The sequence below is a fragment of the Aotus nancymaae genome, unplaced genomic scaffold, assembly GCF_030222135.1.
Source record: "Aotus nancymaae isolate 86718 unplaced genomic scaffold, 86718_ANA_hifiasm-v0.15.2.pri h1tg000030l, whole genome shotgun sequence".
Lineage (NCBI taxonomy): Eukaryota > Metazoa > Chordata > Mammalia > Primates > Aotidae > Aotus > Aotus nancymaae.
The window spans coordinates 22840710-22860086 of NW_026988443.1; the positions used below are offsets into that span (position 1 = coordinate 22840710).

Sequence of the window (19377 nt, forward strand, 5' to 3'; positions counted from 1 at the left end):
ATTTTCTTTTTTTTTTTCTTTTTTTTTTAAGACAGGGTCTTGCTCTGTTGGCCAGGCTGGAGTGCAGTGGCACAATCTTGGTTCATTGCAACCTCCATCTTGCAGGCTCAAACAGTTCTCCTGCCTCAGCCTCCTGAGTAGCTGGGATTTACAGGTGTGTGCCACCACACCGGCTAATTTTTGTATTTATAGTAGAGACGGGGGTTTCAGCATGTTGGCCAGGCTGGTCTCAAACTCCTGACCTCAGGTAATTTGTCCGTCTTGGCCTCCCAAAGTGCTGGGATTCCAAGTGTGAGCCACTGCGCCTGGCGTTTATTTTTATTTTCTAAAGTTTATTTATCTTTAAGCACATACCACCTTTGAAAAATAAAATAGATTTTATCCTAAAGATGAAATAATTATTTATTAAGAACTCACCATAACCAGAATTATAACTTACTAAATGAAGTTTTATTTTGTAATACATGGTTTCAAAGATCACAGAAAGAAATATTGGTGCTGGTAAAGAAGCCATTTGAATCATTGCTTGGCAATAATAGCATGGTGACATGCATCTTTGTGTGTTTTGTTTGTAGCACATCTTCATTACCTCCACTAGACTGGCCTTTACCAGCTCATTTTGGACAATGTGAACTGAAAATAGAAGTACAGCCTAAAACTCATCATCGAGCCCATTATGAAACAGAAGGTAGTCGAGGGGCAGTAAAAGCATCCACTGGGGGACATCCTGTCGTGAAGGTATGAGACTTTGGGGCTTGTGTTGCAGATGCCATACACCTAGTGATGATAAGACAAGTCTATTCAGTTAGGTACTAGAGAGCACAAAGGACAAAAACTCAAAACTAGAGAACCTATGTTGTTTTGGGGGCTGTTTGATATGACTACACTTCTGTACTAAGTTATATTTGCTAGGCTAAAAGTTGTTCTTTCCTGGACTGCTGACTTTCCTTTGGGGGAGACTCAGGAAAGATTACAGTGGCCAAATAGCTGTTTTTCTGACTTAAAAAAAGATGACCGTATTATGTTTATGAATAAAATATATGCTTGTTTAAAATTTAATACAGAAAAATGAAAGAATAAAGCAACAAATTACCCAAAGTCTAACCCTCTCAGAAATAGGCAGTGTTAACATTTGATTGACAGTCCGGATAATTCTCCATGTGTATATTTAGCAGAAGACTGGATTGATAGCTAGAAAAATAAATTTATTTTTTTAAGGAAAGAATTTTTTTTTTCTTTTTTTCTCCTTTATCTTCAAGAATTTTTTTTTTTTTTTTTTTTTTAGACAGAGTTTTACTCTTGTTTGCCCAGGCTGGAGTGCAGTGGCGTGGATCTCGGCTCACCACAACCTCTGCCTTCCAGGTTCAAGTGATTCTCCTGCCTCAGCCTCCTGAGTAGCTGGGATTACAGGCATGTGCTACCATGCCTCACTAATTTTTTGTATTTTTAGAGATGAGATTTCTTCATGTTGGTCAGGCTGGTCTCTTCCTAGCCTCAGGTGATCTGCCTGACTTGGCCTCCCAAAGTGCTGGAATTACAGGCATGAGCTACTGCACCTGGCCAAGGAAAGAATTTTTTAAGGAAAGAGATTACGCCGGTAGTCCCAGCAATTTGTGAGGCTTGTGGATTGCTTGAGGCCAGCCTGGACAACATAGTGAGACCCAGTCTCTTAAAAATATACAAAAATTAATTGAGCATGGTGGTGTGTGCCTGTAGTCCCAGCTATTCAGGAGGCTCAGATGGAACTATCATTTGAGCCTGGGAGGTTGAGGCTGTCTGTAGTGAGCCATGATCATGCCATTGCACTCCAGCCTGGGCAACAGACCGAGCCCTTGTCTCAAAAAAAAAAAAATTCCTAAAAGAAAAGAGATTAAATATATTATTGAGAGATTGAAGTCATTGTTTCAGATTTAAATGGCATGGATTGACTTCTACTCTGAAAAGTAAGTTAATTGTCTCTCTTAAGCTTCTTTCCCCTTTTCTACTCTACCTCCTGAATTTTCTTGCTTATACTATTTTTCCTTTCAAATTTACATCCTCCCTAACTTCTCCCCCAATTATTTAGCCTTAGTTCTGTTTCTAGTTAGAGTTAATGCTCACTACTACTTTTTTATTTATTTCATTATTAAATTTTTTTGTTTTTATGTGACGATGACTTTGGATTCTATGTTCCATGGGTTCTTTCATGTTTGAAAATGTATTTGTTGCCTTTATATACTCAAATGTAGAAATGACTGTAGATAACAATCTCTTAGAACTGTATAGACATTTTCCCCTCTTGTCTTAATGGTATTTACTGAATACTGTAGTGGAAAAACTAATTACACAGAAGTGATTTTTAACAAATCAAATTTATGAACTATCATCTCTTTTATGAGCTATGCTTTATGATTGTTATCTGAGCATATTTTATAGTTCTTTACAAATAAAGATTTACATTTTAGATGGTTTAATTGATTTGTATTAAGGAATGCCAGGAAAACAAAACATAAGAATGTTGCCATTTTGTTCATAAGAGTCATATTTTGTTGTTAAATGAGTTTATTTCATTTTGATAAAGGAAGCAGATTTGTTGCTTAGTTTTCTATATCTTTTAGTTTTCACAGCAATAAACATTATTTACAAGTGTATAAATGAACAGGTCTTTTGGGAGGGTACATGATTTGTTTCAACAATTTTCCTTTAATGAAAAAAACGATGCATGTGCTGTGGTCAAAAGGAAAAACAACGTTAAAAAACAGAATTTTTAAAAAGAATTTTAAAAGATTAAAAAAAAACAACAACAACTGAACCAGGAACAATGGTGTGGGCTTATAGTCCCAGCTACTGGGGAGGCTGATGCTTAAGGATCGCTTGAGGAGTTCAGGGCTGTAGTGTATGATGATTGTGCCTGTAAACAGCCACTGTACTCCAGCCTTGGCAGCTTGTCTCTTTAAAAAACAAAAGCAGAACTGGTGCTGTGGCTCACGCCTGTAATCCAGATGACTTGGCTAGCTGGGATGCTGAGGTGAGAGGATTACTTGAGGCCAGGAGTTTGAGACCACACTGGCCAACAAATAAAATTAGCTGGGCATTGTGGCACACACTTGTAGTCCCAGCTACTCCAGAGGCTGAGGCAGTAGGATTGCTGGAGCCAAGAGTTTGAGGCTGCTGTGAGCTATGATTGTGCCACTGCATACCAGTCTCGGCAGCAGAGAGCGACCCCGTTTCTACAAAAAATTTGAAAAATAGCCAAGTGTGGTAGCATGCGCCTGTAGTCCCACCTCTTTCAGAGACTGAGGTGGAAGGATCATTTGATCCCAGGAAATTGAGGCTGCAGTGAGCTGTGATCACACCACTGCACTCCAGACTGGGTGACAGAGCAAGGCACTTTTCAAAAACAAAGAGAAAACAGCTGAGTCTCTGCTTAAGGGAAGACTAAAACTTCTGGTACCAGCAGTTTTTATTTTCTTTTTGTTAAATGACTTTTTGTTTTCTAACTTACTGCTTGAAGAATTATTTCATTATACTTGAAATGACTGACTTAACCAGAGTATGTCTGAATGTTGATATTCTTTATCAGTCTTTGCCAGTACTTTTGATGCTCCCTTTCTGAGATTCTTGCTTCATGCCAGAAAAATGTATATATTTCCTTTTCCATTTATTTTGTTGTTTACTTAAGTGACTCTAATTGTTATTCAAATGTTGGCTTACCTTAGGTCTTGCCATGTTGCCCAGGCTGTTCTTGAACCCTTGGCCTCAAATGATCCTTCCACCTTGGCCCTACCCGACTTCTTTTTTTAAGAGATAGGGTCTTGCTCTGTTACTTAGGCTGGTGTTCAGTGGCATGATCATACCTAACTGCAGCCTCAAACTCCTGGGCTCAGGCTATCTCCTGCCTTAGCCTCCCGAGTAGCTGAGACTGCAGGTGTATGCCACTGCATCTGGCTAATTTTTAAATTTTCTTGTGGGGACAGAGTCTTGATTTGTTGTCCAAGCTGGTCTTGAAACTCCTGGCTTCAAGTAATTCTCCTGGCTTGGCCTCCCAAAGTGTGAGCTGCCAGGCCTGGCTGATTTCTCTTTTCTTGTGGTGGAATAATATTACATTGTGTATATATATATCACATTTTAAAAATCCATTCACGTATTGATGAACACTTAATTTGGTTCCATATCTTGACTGTTATGAATAATGCTGCAAGAAACGTAGGAGTATAAATATCTTTTTAATCTACTGATTTCATTTCTTTTGTATATATACCCATTGCTGGATCATATAGTAGTTCTATTTTTAATTTTTTGAGTAAGCTTCATACTGTTTTCTGTAATGGCTGTACTTATTTACATTCCCATAACAGTGTGCCGGTATTACATTTTCTCCTCATTCCCGTCAGAATTTTCCTTTTTTCGCATTTGATAAATAACCATTCTAACTGGAGTGAAATTATATCTCATTGTGGTTTTGATTTGCATTTCCCTGATGATTAGTGATGTTGAGCATTTTTTCATATACCTGTTTGCCATTTATATGTCTTCTTTTGAGAAATGTCTTTTCAGATCCTTTGTCCACTTTTAAATTCGATTATTTGGGGTTCTTTGGCTGTTGAGTTGTTTGAGTACCTTGTACATTCTTACTATTAGACTTTTGTTGGATGAATAGTTTGCAGATATTTTCTCCCATTCTACAGGTTGTCTCCTCATTCTGTTGATTATTTCCTTTGCTATACAGTAGCTTTTTAGTTGATAGAGTTCTATTTCTCTATTTTTGTTGGCTGTGATTTTGTAGCATTACTCATAAAATCTTTGCTTAGATTAATGTTATGGAGCTTTTCCCTTATGTTTCTTCTAGTAGCTTTATAGTTTTGGATCTTAAATTTAAGTCTTTAATCCATTTTGAGTTGAGTTTTTTGTATATGATGAGTGATGGGTGTCTAATTTCATTCTTCTGGGTGTGGATATCCAGTGTTCCCAGCATGTTTATCAAAGAGGGTATCCTTTCCCCAATGTATGTTCTTTTTAGCACCTTTGTCAAAAATAAGTTAGCTGTAACTACATGAATTTATTTCTGTGCTCTCTATTCTGTCCCATTGATCTGTGTGTCTGTTTTTATATCAGTACTGTGTTGTTCTGGTTACTGTCATTTTGTAATATATTTTGAAGTCAAGTAGTATAATGCCTCCTTTTTTTTTTTTTTTTTTTTTGTTCAGTTAAGCTTTGGCTCTTAGGGCTGTCTTTGGTGGTTCAATTCAAATTTTAGTATTTTTTTTTTCTATTTCTGTGAAGAATGTCATTGGTATTTTGATAGAGATTGCATTGAATCTGTAGATTGTCTTTGGTAGTATTTATTGATACATTCTTATACAACAACAAAACTTTTTCATTTGTTTTTGTTTTTTTGAGACAGAGTCTCATCTGTTACCCTGGCTGGAGTGCAGTGGTCTGATCTTGGCTCACTGCAACCTCTGCCTCCTGGATTCAAGTCCTTTTCCTGCCTCAGCCTCCTGAGTAGCTAGGACTGCAGGCACACACCACCACACTTGGCTAATTTTTTATATTTTAGTAGAGACAGGGTTTTACCATGTTTTCTAGGTCGGTCTCAAACTCCTGACCTCAAGTGATCCACCCACCTCGGCCTTCCAAAATGCTTGGATTACAGACATGAGCCACCCTGTAATACCAGCATTAAACTTTTAAAAGCCAAAAGAAATTTTTAAAAGAAACAAGCTAGCACATACCGAGCACAATCAAGGCACCTTTTTTTTTTTTTAAAGAGAAAACAGAGTCTTACTGTGTTGCCCAGTTTGGCCTTGAACTCCTGGGGTCAAGCAGTCCTCTTGTCTTTGTCTCCCTATGTGCTGGGATTACAGGTGTGAGCCACCCCGCCTGGCCTAAACATACCATGTTTACGTGTGAGGTTCAGACCAGTCTGGAATAACTGATGCCTATTTCTCTCTCTTTCTGATAATTAAAAATCCTCAGAATAGTGGAGAAATCTACCACCTCTGTTATTGGAAAAAAATGTGGTCTCAGAAGTGGGCATATACTGTGTAGTGTTCCATACATTGCACAACTCTCAACTCTACAAATATGATGGAGTATATAGAATCAGATGTCAGTTCCATTTTCTCTTTTAAATGACCTGCTCTCGTGTGGACTGCTTATTTTTTCCTTGATGTTAGAAAAATAACTTTTAGATAGACAGTAAAATGAATTAATATCACAATCTTCCCCCAATCACTAACAAAATAAACAAAATGTATGTGTTTAGGATGTGAGGAAACAGCCAAAAATCTGGTAACACCCAAACAAGCAAAGAAGAACACAATAAACTTCAAAGAGTGATGACAGAGGATGGAGGGTGGGATAGGGTGAGGAATGTGAAGTAGAAGAGATTCTGGTGTAGTATATAACAGAGCTGCTAACCCACACATATGTTCATCCTTCAGGAAGAGTAATAAGGAAACCCTCAAGAATAAAAGAATAAAAGATCCTTTACACTGCTAGTGGGAATGTAAATTAGTATAGCCATGATGGAAAACAGTCTAAAGGTTGCTCAAAAATTTGAAAATAGAACTACCATATGATCCAGCAATTCTGCTGTTGGGAATTCATCCACAGGGAAGGAAATCAGTATATTGAAGAGATTGACTGGGCGCGGTGGCTAATGCCCGAATTTCAGCACTTTGGGAGGCCGAGGTGGGTGGATTACAAGGTCAGGAGTTCAAGATCAGCCTGGCCAAGATGATGAAACCCCATCTCTACTAAAAATGCAAAAATTAGCTGGGCATGGTGGCAGGCACCTGTAATCCCAGCTTCTTGGGAGGCTAAGGCAGAGAATTGCTTGAACCCGGGAGGCGGAGGCTGCAGTGAGCCGAGATTGCGCCACTGCACTCCAGCCTGGGCGACAGAACAAGACTCTGTCTCAAAAAAAAAAAAAAAAAGAGAAATGAAGAGATCACAGTAGCCAAAATATGGAATCACCCTAAATGTCCATCAACTGATGAATTAATAAAGAAAATGTGACATATATACACATACAATACTATTCAAGTACAAAAAAGAATGAAATCCTGTCATTTGTGGCAACATGGATGAACTTGGAGGACATTATATTAAATGAAATAAGTCAGGCACAGAAAGATAAATAACTCATGTTCTCACTTATATGAAGGGGCTAAAAAATTTGAGCTCACAGAAACAGAATTTTGGTTATCAGAGGCTGAGAAAGGGTTGCTGGAGGTAAAGATGGGGAAAAGTTGGTCAATGGATACAAAATTATAGCTAGAGAGGAAGAATAAGTCTTGTGTAGCACTGTAGGGTGAATATAGTTAACAAAAATTTATCGTCGCGGGGCGCAGTGGAAGGCCGAGGCAGGTGGATCACTTGAGTCCAGGAGTTCAAGACCAGCCTGGCCAACATGGTAAAACCCTGTCTCTACTAAAAATAAAAAAATTAGCTGGGCATGATGGCACGTGCCTGTAATCTCAGCTACTCAGGGGGATGAGGCAGGAGAATTGCTTTGTAAGTTGTGAATTTTTAAAAAATCTTTTGTCTTTTGTAATAACGCTTAGCTTAAAGTACAGGCATATTGTATGGCTCTATAAAGGTATTTTATTTCTTTATATCCTTATTCCATAAACTTTTTTCTATGTTCAAAAATTTTTAATTTTTTTTACTTTTAAAACTTTTGTTTAAAATGCTGGCACACACACACACATTAGCCTAGGCCTTCAGAGGGTCAGGAACATCAAGATGTCACTAGGCAACAGGAATTTTTCAGCTCCATTGTTACCTATGAGACCACAATTTATTTTTTTTTCTTTTCTCTCTTTTTTTTTTTTTGTACTATTCTGCACTTATTGGTAAGATATTTGGGACCACAATTATATATGGTCTGTCACTGTATGTAGCTCATGACTGTACATTTTACAGGTCACCCAAGGTTATGTATATTATAATTGGCAGAGAGATCTTAAGCCCAGGTCTTTTGACTCTGCTGTTTCTCTTTCTGTTGTACCATATTTCTTCTTACACTGTAATTATCTCATAATTTCTTAGTATGTTTCATTTTCTAAAGCACTTTCATGTTATTTAATTCTCCAGATAAACTCTTTTAGAAAAGCTGATCTTTGACTTAAAGTCAAATACTCTTTCTACTACCTTTATAGCCCCTGTTGAAAATCTTTTTTTTTTTTCCTTTGAGATGGAGCCTCGCTATGTTGCCCAGGCTAATGTGCAGTAGTGCAATCTTAGTTCACTGCAACCCCTGCCTCCTGGGTTTAAGTGATTCTCCTGCCTCAACCTCCCAAGTAGCTGGGATTATAGGTACCTGCCAACACATACAGCTAATTTTTATATTTTTAGTAGAGATGGGGTTTCATCGTGTTGGCCAGGCTAGTCTCGAACTCCTGACCTCAAGTGATGCAACCCCCTCTTAGATTCCCAAATTGCTGGGATTATAAGTGTAAATCACAGTGCCTGGCCCCTGATAAAACTCTTAATGCTCATTTACTATTATTATAGTTCAAGCTCTCCTTCCTTGGATTAATCATGGTAGCCTAAATACTATAACTAATTTAATCCCCAAAACTCCGTGACTTAAGACCTCACCCCCCAAAAAAAGTTTATTTTGCATTTTCTTTCAAATTGTTATTCAGGAATCCAAGATATGTTCATATTTTGATGCTGTCTTTGATGAACAGCTTCTACTGTCCCTGGGAAAGAAGAGAAGGTATAAGGAAAGCACTCAAGATACTTAACTACACTAACCTGGAAATTACTATCAATTATCACCACTTACAGTTTTTTGGCCAGAAGTATTCACATGGCCCTACTTAAATGCAGAAGTACTGGGAAAAGTAGTCCCGGGAGGGGGTCGGGGAGGGGGCAGCCTTTCCTCAGGAAAACTCTGTATTCTCTAGTATAATGTAGAACTCTATACTTAAATCTTTGGTGGTTAGCTTGCCTTCTCTACCACATGCTCCACACAGGAATAAATCATGGCTAAGTCACTAATATGGGCTCTAGACCCAGACTATTTAGGTTGAATCCTGGGTTTTACTCTATTCTTGGCCAAGTAAGTTAACCTTTCTTTCTAGACCTTTTATTTAATTGTTCATTGCTTAATGTATTCATCTATTTATCCATTTACTCATTCAATATGTGCTTTTCGATTGCTCATTTTTGATTGCTCACTACATTATAGACAATATTGTAGGTGCTAGGGATGCAGAGATGAACAAGACAGACAAAACCCCTGCCCTTAAGGACCTTTCTCACTTGATAGTGATAGAGACAATGAGTAAATAAAACAATAAAACATTAGAATATAATAAGTGCTATATTGGAAATTAGTATGTGATGCAATAGAGGTTAATTATGAAGAGAACTTTACCTTGGGATTTTTTTCTCTATAAAATGAGGATAATATAGTATCATCTACCTAAGAGCTGTTGTGAGGAGTAAATGAAACATTGTAAGGAACATGGGGTGGTACCTTGCACATTGTAAATGCTCAGTAAAAGTTAGCTAGTATTATTACTTAGGTTTCTTTGAACAGTTTGACCAACACTTCAACCCTGATGAAGAGTATGTGGCAGAGTAAGATACCTACATTGGCATCCTAAAATTCAGCTAGGTTTGTTACTGATATTTTAAGGAGTTGTGAATTAATGGGCTAGTGATATGTGAAAATGGAACTGAGAAGGGTAGTTAAACATCAGTTATAATGATATTCCTGTTATTCTGCAAAGGACAATTTCAAGAGAGCTAAGAAATTTCTGAAAAAGATGTTTTCTGAAATTATGAAGGAATCCAAGCTGTGGTGCTGTTGGAAAATACCACCTACCTTGTAGCCAGCTGACAAATTAACTTTCTCTTTTCTTCAAAATAAGTTATCTGATTCATTAATATGGTCACCAAATACTTAATACATTCAAAGCAGTTTGCTAGTGTAGCTGGGAATCCACTGAGGGAAATCAGACATGTTGCTTACTCCCATGAATTTTATTGTCCATTGAGACTTGCAAATAAGATAGTACCAATAAAGTATGATAAAGGTTTAGCGGAAGAAATTCAGATCTTTATGAGAGCAAATAGAGACCTGAAATTTGATGGAGTTGAATCAGGTACTTATTTTTATTTCCTCAGGAAAGGGACTTTTATTTTTTAATTATTATTATTATTTTTTTGAGACAGAATCTCACTCTCACTCAGGCTGGAGTACAGTGATGCAATCTTGGCTTACTGCAACCTCTGCCTCTCAGGTTCAAGCGATTCTTAGCTTCCTCAGTAGTTGGGACTTCAAGGTGCATGCCACCATGCCTGACTAGTTTTTTTGTATTTTTAGTAGAGATGGGGTTTTACCCTGTTGGCCCAGCTGGTCTCGGAGCTCCTGGCCTCAGGTGATCTGCCCACCTTGGCCTCCCAAGGTGCTGGGATTACTGGCATGAGCCACTGTGCCTGGCCAGAGAAGGGACTTCTTATTTGAAGATAGCCTCTAGCTAATTAATAAGTAGACATTCTAGGGAAAAGGTAGATACTAAGGAGGGAAAAGTATTAAGTAGAGGGAAGGGTTTAGAGCTGCACTGTCCAAAAGTGGAAACCAGAAGCCACTAGCTACACGTAACTATGTCAATTTAAATTAACTGACATTAAAAATTTAGTTGAATTGCATTGACAACATTCCAAGGCTTAGTAGCCACATGTGAATACTGTTTTCATTTTCTTTTCAACAGAGGATGCCAGAGCAACTGGATATCCATAGGCAAGAAAATAAGCCTTGACCTAAACCTTATATCTTATAAAAATTAATACAAAATGGATCATGGGTTTTTTAAAAAAATTCAGATATAGAGTGTTTTACCCGAAAGCTTATTGAAATTAAAAAAAAAAAAAAAGTGTTTTTGTCACTGCAGAAAGTTCTTTTGGACAGCGCTGGTTTAGAAGTCCGTAAGACAGAGAGACTAGAGTATATTAATGAATTATTTATACATTTTATTTCAGTAGCTTTTGGGGTACAAGTGTTTTTTTGTTACATGGATGAATTGTGTAGTGGTGAAGTCTGAGATTTCAGTGCACTTCTCATCTAAGTAGTGTATGTTGTACCCAATATGTAGTTTTCTGTCCTTCATCCCCTCTTATCCTCCCCTCTTATGAGTCTGTAATTTCCATTATACCACTCTGTATGCCTTTGTATACCCATAGCTTAGCTCCCACTTAAAAGTGAAAGCATATTGAATCTCCAATGCTATTTGGTTTTCCATTCCTGAGTCACTTCACTTTGAATAACGGCCTTCAGCACCATCCAAGTTGCTGCAAAAGACATTATTTCATTCTTTTTATATGGCTGAGTAGTATTCCAAGTTGTAGATGTACCACATTTTCTTCAACTACTCAGTGGTTCATGGGCATTTAGGGTTGGTTCCATGTCTTTGCAGTTGTGAATTTTGCTGTGATAAATGTATGTGTGCAGGAGTCTTTTTGATATAATGACTTCTTTTCCTTTGGGTGGATACCCAGTAGTGGGATTGCCAGATTGAATGGTAGATCTACTTTTAGTTCTTTGAGAAATCTCTATACTGTTTTCTATAATGGTTTTATTAATTTACATTCTTGCCAGCAGTGTACACATGTGCCCTTTTCACCATATCAATGCCAACATCTGTTGTTTTCTTGACTTTTTAATAATGGCCATTCTGGCTGAGGAAGGTGGTATCTCATTATGCTTTTAATTTGCATTTCCCTGATGATTAGTGATGTTGAGCATTTTTTTCATATGTTTGTGGCTCATTTGTATTTCTTCTTTTGAGAAGTGTCTGTTCAAATCATTTGCCTACTTTTTTTTTTTTTTTTTTTTTTTTGAGACTGAGTCTCACACTGTCGCCCAGGCCGTAGTGCAGTGGTGCAATCTTGGCTCACTGCAATCTCCGCATCCTGGGTTCAAGCAATTCTCCTACCTCAGCCTCCTGAGTAGCTGGGACTACAGGTGTTTGCCACCACACCCAGCTAATTTTTTTTTTTTTTTTTTGTATTTTTAGTAGAAATGGGGTTTCACTATGTTGGCCAGGATGATCTTGATCTCCTGACCTCATGATCTGTCCACCTCGGCCTTCCAAAGTGCTGGGATTACAGACGTTAGCCACTGCACCTGACCTTGCCTACTTTTTGATGGAATTATTTGTTTTTTTCTTGCTGATTGTTTGAGTTCCTTGTAGATTCTGGATATTAGTCCTTTGTTGAATATATAGTTTGCAAATATTTTCTCCCATTCTATGGACTGTTTGTTTACTGCAATGATTATTTCTTTTGCAGTGCAGAAGCCTTTTAGTTTAATTAGGCCTCATTTATTTATTTTTGGTTTTGTTGCATTTGCTTTTGGGGTCTTAATCATTAATTATTTGCCTAGGGTAATGTCCAGAAGTTTTTCCAAGGTTTTCCTTTAGAATTTTTATGGTTTCAGGTCTAGATTTAAGTCTTTAATCCATCTTAAGTTGATTTTTATATATGGTGAGAGATAGGAATCCAGTTTCATTCTTCTACATGTGGCTGTCCTGTTTTTCCAGAAACCATTTATTGAATAGGGAATCCTTTTTTCAATTTATGTTTTTGTATGCTTTGTCAAAGATCTGTTGGTTTTAAGTAGTTGGCTTTATTCCTAGGTTCTCTATTCTGTTCTGTTAATCTACATATCTGCTTTTATATCAGTACTATGCTGTTTTGGTTACTATAGCATTGCAGTGTCATTTGAAGTCAGGTAATGTGATGCTGCCGGATTTGTTCTTTTCGCTTAGGATTGCTTTGGCTATACAGACCCATTTTTGGTTCCATACAAAGTTTAGGATTTTTTTTTTCTAATTCTGTGAAAGATGATGCTGGTATTTTTGATAGGAATTGCGGTGAATCTGTAGATTGCCTTGGGTAGTGTGGTCATTTTCCCCAATATTGAGTCTTCTGGTCTGTGAGCATGGGATGTGTTTCTATTTGTTTGTGTCACCTGTGATTTTTTCCAGCAGTGTTTTGTAGCTGTTCTTGTAGAGATCTTTCCCCTCCTTGTATAAGTATACTCCTGGGTATTTTATTATTTTTGTTGTAGCTATTGTAAAAGGGATTGAGTTCTTGATTTGATTGTTAGTTTGGTTGTTGTTGGTGGTATATAGCAATGCTACCGATTTGTGTACATTGCTTTTGTAACCTGAGGCTACTGAATTCGTTTATCAAATCTAGGCGTAGGCTGGGCGCAGTGGCTCCTGCCTGTAATCCCAACACTGGGAGGCTGAGATGGGTGGATCACTTGAGACCAGGAGGAGTTAGAGACCAGCCTGGCTAACATGGTGAAATTCTGTCTACCAAAAATAAAAAAATTAGCTGAGCGTGGTGGCAGGTGCCTGTAATCCCAACTACTCGGGAGGCTGAGGTTAGGAGAAGTGCTTGAACCTGGGAGGCAGAGGTTGCAGTGAGCCTAGATTGTGCCACTGCACTCCAACCTGGGCAACAGAGTGAGACTGTCTCAAAAAATGAAATAACATAAAAAATAAAGCATGAAACTATAAAACTTTTAGAAGGAAACAGGAGATAAGCTTTAAGATCTTAGGCTAAACACAGATCTCTAGATATAATACCAAAAGCACCATACCTAAAAGAAAAAAAATTGATAAATTGGATTTCATCAAAATTAAAAACTTTAGCTCTGTGAAAGATGCTATTAAAAGGATGAAAAGACAAGCTACAGACAGGGAGAAAACAAACCACGTATCTGTCAAAGATCTTGTATCTAGAATGTATAAAAACTCTCAAAACTCAACAATAAACACAATTCAGTTAGAAAATATGCCAAGGACATGAACAAACATTTCAGCAAAGAGGAGATAAGATAGCAAATAGGCGTGTGAAAAGATGTCTTATATCACCAGCCATTAGGGAAATGTAAATTAAAATCACAATGCAGCTAAAATAAAAAATAGAATACTTTTTTCTTTTTTGTGTTTTTTTTTCTTTTTTTGTTTTGTTTTAATAATAGAATACTAAATGCTGTCAAGGATGTACAGAAACTGGATGCTTCATAAACTGCTAGTGGGAGTTAAAATGATACAGCCACTCTGGAATATAGTTTGTTAGGTTCTTAAAAAACTAAACTTCCCATATGCCCACCAATCTCATTCTTAGGCATTTATAACAGAAAAATAACAATTTATGTTTACACAATAGCAAGTATACTAATAGATTCATAACAACTATGTATTATTATCGTGTGTGTGTGTTTTTGTGTGTATGTGTGTGTGTGTATGTGGAGACAGTGTTTCACTATGTTACTCAGGCTGATCTTGAACTCCTAAGCTCAAGTGACCCGCCCACCTTGGCTTCCCAAAATGCTGGGATTACAGGCATGAGCCACTGCACCTACCCTCAACTTCATTTTTAAAAATTGTTTTGTAGAGACAGCAGTCTCACTATGTTGCCCAGGCTGGTCTGCAATTCCTAACCTCAAGTGATCTTCCCACCTTGGCTTCCCTAAGCCCTGGGATCACAAGCTTGAACCACTATGCCTGGCCTAACAACTTTTCTTTTTCTGTCTTTTTTTTGGGTGGGGAGGGTGACAAGGTCTGGATCTGCAGATCGCAGATCACCCAGGCTGGAGTGCAGTGGTACGATCTCATCTCACTGCAACCTCAGACTCTCAGGCCCAAGCGATCCTCCCATCTCAGTCTTCCCAGTAGCTGGGACTACAGGTGTGCGCCACCATGCGCAGCTATTTTTATGGGTTTTTGTAGAGATGGGGTTTCACCATTTTGCCTAGGCAGGCTGGTTTTGAACTCCTGAGCTCAAGCAGTTCATCCACTTCAGCCTCCCAAAGTACTGAGATTACAAGTGTGAGTTTCCATGCCCTACCACACTTTATTTTTAGTAGCCCAAGATTAGAAACAAACTAAATACATGAATAAACTCTGGTGTATCCATACAATGTACTACCACTCAGCAATCAAAGAGAATAAACTGTCGATACATGCAACAACTTGGACAGTTACCCATAGAATTATGCTGAGTGGAAAAAAGCCAATATACTATATGATTCCGTTTATATAATATTTTTCAAAATGACAGAACTGTAGAGATGGAGAATAGATTGGTGCCAGGAAATAGGATCAGATTCAGGGGTGCAAATATGAAGGGGTGGCCCAAGAGAATTTCTTCATATCTTGACTGTGGTAGTAGTTACTTGAATCTATATATGGGATAAAATTGCATAAAACTATACACACATACAAATGAATGCATGTAGAACAATGGTAACTGAATAAGATCTGTAGTCTAGTTAGCAGTATTATACCAATGTCAATGTCCTGGTTTTGATACTGTACTAATGACAGTTCAGTATTGTGGGTATATGTACTGTAGGTGCAGGATACATGGGACTATAGTATCCCTTGTCTGCTTGGGACCAGAAATCAGAAGTGTCTTGGATTTTGGATTTTTTTCAGATTTTGGAATATTTCCAGAATACATACTGGTTGCACATCCCTGATTCAAAAATTTGAATTCCAAAATGTTCCAGTGAGCATTTACTTTGAGTGTCATATTAGTGCTCAGAAAGTTTCCAATTTTGGAGCATTTCGGATTTTCAGATTAGGGGTATTCAACCTGTAATATATATACATATTATTTTTGCAACTTCCTATGAGTCTAATTATTTAAGAGTAAAAGTTTTAGCCAGGTGTAGTGGTGTGATTCTGTAATCCCAGTTACTTGGGAAACTGAGGCAAGAGGATCACTACTTGAGCCCAGGAGTTCAAGGCCAGCCTGGGCAGCATAGCAAGTCCTTGTCTCCCAAAAGAAAAAAAGAGAATAAAAGAGTTTTTTTTTTTTTAAAGCTTATATATTATACAGTGATAAGTTTTATTTATTTATTTATTTATTTATTTATTTATTTAATTTATTTATTTATTTTGAGACGGAGTTTCGCTCTTGTTGCCCAGGCTGGAGTGCAATGGCGCGATCTCGGCTCACTGCAACCTCTGCCTCCTGGGTTCAGGCAATTCTCCTGCCTCAGCCTCCTGAGTAGCTGGGATTACAGGCACGTGCCACCGTGCCCAGCTAATGTTTTGTATTTTTAGTAGAGATGGGGTTTCACCATGTTGACCAAGATGGTCTCGATTTCTTGACCTCGTGATCCACCCGCCTCGGCCTCCCAAAGTGCTGGGATTACAGGCGTGAGCCACCGCGCCCGGCCGATAAGTTTTATTAAGGCATACATATTTTGAATCTTACCCCAAAAGTTACTGAAATTTGAAAAATGAAGTTTGTATTATTTTTTCATTTTTAATCATACTTTTCGTTTTAAGCAATTTATATTATAGAAATTTAATGTTGTATTTTTAGTATTTCTACAGTGTGTTGTCATGGGTCTGGTTTATTTAGATCCCATCACCCCAACTAATTAGCTGCTAATAGAACTGCTCTTTATTGAAGTTGCTGTTGTCTGTCCTGTAGTGACCTTCAGGCTTTAACCCTCCAGCTTTAGTTAAATTAAGCAGGCACAGACCTTTGCTGTGGAAACGATACAGAAACATAACAAACAACTTGGCTTACTTTCTTCTGTGAAGCAGAGGGTGTACTGAAGAGAATTATACTGATACTAGTGAAAGTTTATAGAGACTAGTGTTAATAGTAGTAGTAATTTACTTATTGCCTACAACATAAATGCTTCTCTGGAAATCAGATGGGATAATAGTCTAATTAGTTCATTTGATCTTCTTTTAAAAATCTCTCAGAAAGGCATAGCCCTATTTTTCTAATGTTATGGTATTATATATACATTTGGAGCAAATGTTGGCCAAAATATGTGTTATGAAATATATTCCCTTTGAAATCTTATATGCATGATTACCTTCTCCCAACATCACTTTATTTTATCAAAGTATAAAAAGCAAGTGGCTTATGACTTTGCCAGGCTGAAATACATGTCAGCCATCTAATATGACTAGGATTCTTTGGTATGGAATGTTTGCCAGTATGTTATATGATATTTGAACAACTTAATAGGTAACAGCAAAATTTTTAATTTATATTCTCTATTTTAGATTTAACTACTTTATTTTGACCAGCTACTTTAATGCCTATAATTTTTTTTGTTAGTTTTTGTTTTTTCTCTATATATATAAAAGCAAATTGCTGCTGGGCTTGGTGGCTCGTGCCTGTAGTCCCAGCTACTCGGGAACCTGAGGTGGGAGGATCGCTTGAGCCCAGGCATTCTGGGCTGTAGTGCGCTATGCCAATCGGTGTCCACACTAAGTTCAGCATCAATATAGTGACCTCCCAGGAGTGGAGGATGACCAGATTGTCTGGGGAGGGGTGAACCAGCCCAGGTAGGAAACAGAGCAGGTCAAAACTCCTGTGCTGATCAGTAGTGGGGTTGCGCCTGTGAATAGCCACTGCACTGCAACCTGGGCAACATAGCAAGACCCTGTCTCTCAAAAAAAAAAAAAGCAAATTGCCTATAATTCTTTTAAAAATAATGTATTGACGACATGAGTTATGAGTTATTTTGCTCGGCCAAATTATACTCTGTTATTCTAAAATTTATTCATTCAACAATGATTGAATGCCTGTAATGTGCTAGGCGCTCTGCTAGGCTCTGGAGATAACAAGATGGATACTGTCTTCTTCACAGTACTCACAGGCAAGTGGTGAAGTTGTTGCTGTTTATTTCTCTACTAGGTGAACAGTTGATCATGTAGAATAATTTGTTAAATTTATGATTAAACATGAAAGAGCAACAGGTATACCAGAAGGGAATGATGAATCACTTAATAGCTATGAATTTGAGGAAGTTCCCTAATCATTGTTAGCTTCAAATTCTTTATCTGTGAACTGAAATAAAAATATATATAGTTCACAGGAGTTCTAGGATGCAATGAACTATAGCCACTCTCTACCTTCATATTTTCACTTCTGTGTATAAATCTGGATCAATCTCATGTGGTATTATTACTTATCCCATCTGCCACCACATAAAGCGAGAGAATAATGGCTAAAATTTGTTTTTGCACAGATATACTTTTCCACTTTATTTTTAATTATTGATTTATTAATAGGCTTTATTTTTGCTATTGTGATCATATTGGGATTTTATATTTTTATGGAATAGTTTCCATTTAGTTAAAGCTTTAAAATTTATTAACTTTACACTAAAATATGTAAAAAAAAATATACTGATTTCTTGACTAAATAAAAAATATTTACAGAAAATGGAAACTTCTAGTTAAATGTAATAAACTGAACACATATTTACTTTCACTAAACATAAGACAGCTGTAGCTTAAGGCTGTTGACAGTGGAGAAAGAACCAATAGGTAGCACAAGTCATTTTGCATCTAAGAACTCCGGAAAGGCTCAGAAATTTGAGGTACTAGGTATGTCTGAAAGTGGGATGTGAGGTGAGACTGAAAACAAGAAGATTGGATAAAAAGCCTATAAAAGAAGGAGTTAAGGCTGGGTACGGTGGTTCATGCCTGTAATCTAGCACCTTAGGAGACTGAAGTGAGTGGATAACTTGAGAACAGGAGTTTGGGACTGGCCTGGCCAACATGGTGAAACCCTGTCTCTACTAAACATACAAAAAATTAGCTGTATGTAGTATCTCATGCCTGTAGTTACTTGGGAGGCTGAGGTAGGAGAATTACTTGAACCTGGAAGGTGGAGGTTATAGCACCGCTGCAGTCCAACCTGGGCAACAGGGCAAGACTCCATCTCCAAAAATAAGTTAAATTTAATAAAAAGGAGTTAAATTTCCCAGATATTTCTTTCTTGTTTGATACAGCCTATTGATAATGCCTTTCTTACCCTGAGAGAATCAAGTGGAGGTTCTAGATTCTAGAAGAGCTAAAGGCAAGTCTTAATGATACGTTCTTAAAATGGGGTAGGGGTGGAAAGGAAGGCATAATGGAAGTCTTCATACTGAATAGTGAGACCTCTGATCATTTTCTTAGTTCCCACAATACTTGAAATAGGTTTATTATGCTCTCTAGACAGAAGACTGCGGGATGTGTTTTAAGCAAACTCACTGGTCTAGCAGAAAAGACCTGTAGATTTTGAGACATAAACTTTACTTTTAACATGCTTAAGTTACTGTTACTTTGGATTTTTCTTACATGCAGTCAGACTTAATTCTAATATAAAAGATAATTGTTAACTATAATCAAATACGTTATATGAAAAAGGAAATATAATTAAAATATACTACATGGCTGAGCTGCAAGTAACATGCATACAGTTATAATGCAAACATTGAAAGTTCAAAAGATAATATATCTAACCTTGAAAAAATTAGGAAATAGCAGTATAAACATGTTATTTAGAAATATGGAAGTAAGTTCCAGAAGAAACAGCAAGAAGGGTTAAAAA

The 19377-nt window shown here is 37.4% G+C and overlaps 1 protein-coding gene across 8 annotated transcripts in view; it reads left to right on the forward strand.

The window, feature by feature from the left end:
* NFATC3 (nuclear factor of activated T cells 3) overlaps window positions 1–19377 on the forward strand; it is a 150047-nt gene that overhangs the window by 40324 nt on the left and 90346 nt on the right. For all 8 annotated transcript variants that reach the window (XM_012437341.2, XM_012437342.2, XM_012437343.2 and 5 more), the window contains exon 3: window positions 576–738. In XM_012437341.2, the coding sequence (XP_012292764.1) occupies window positions 576–738 (163 nt within the window). The remainder of the gene's footprint in view (window positions 1–575; window positions 739–19377) is intronic.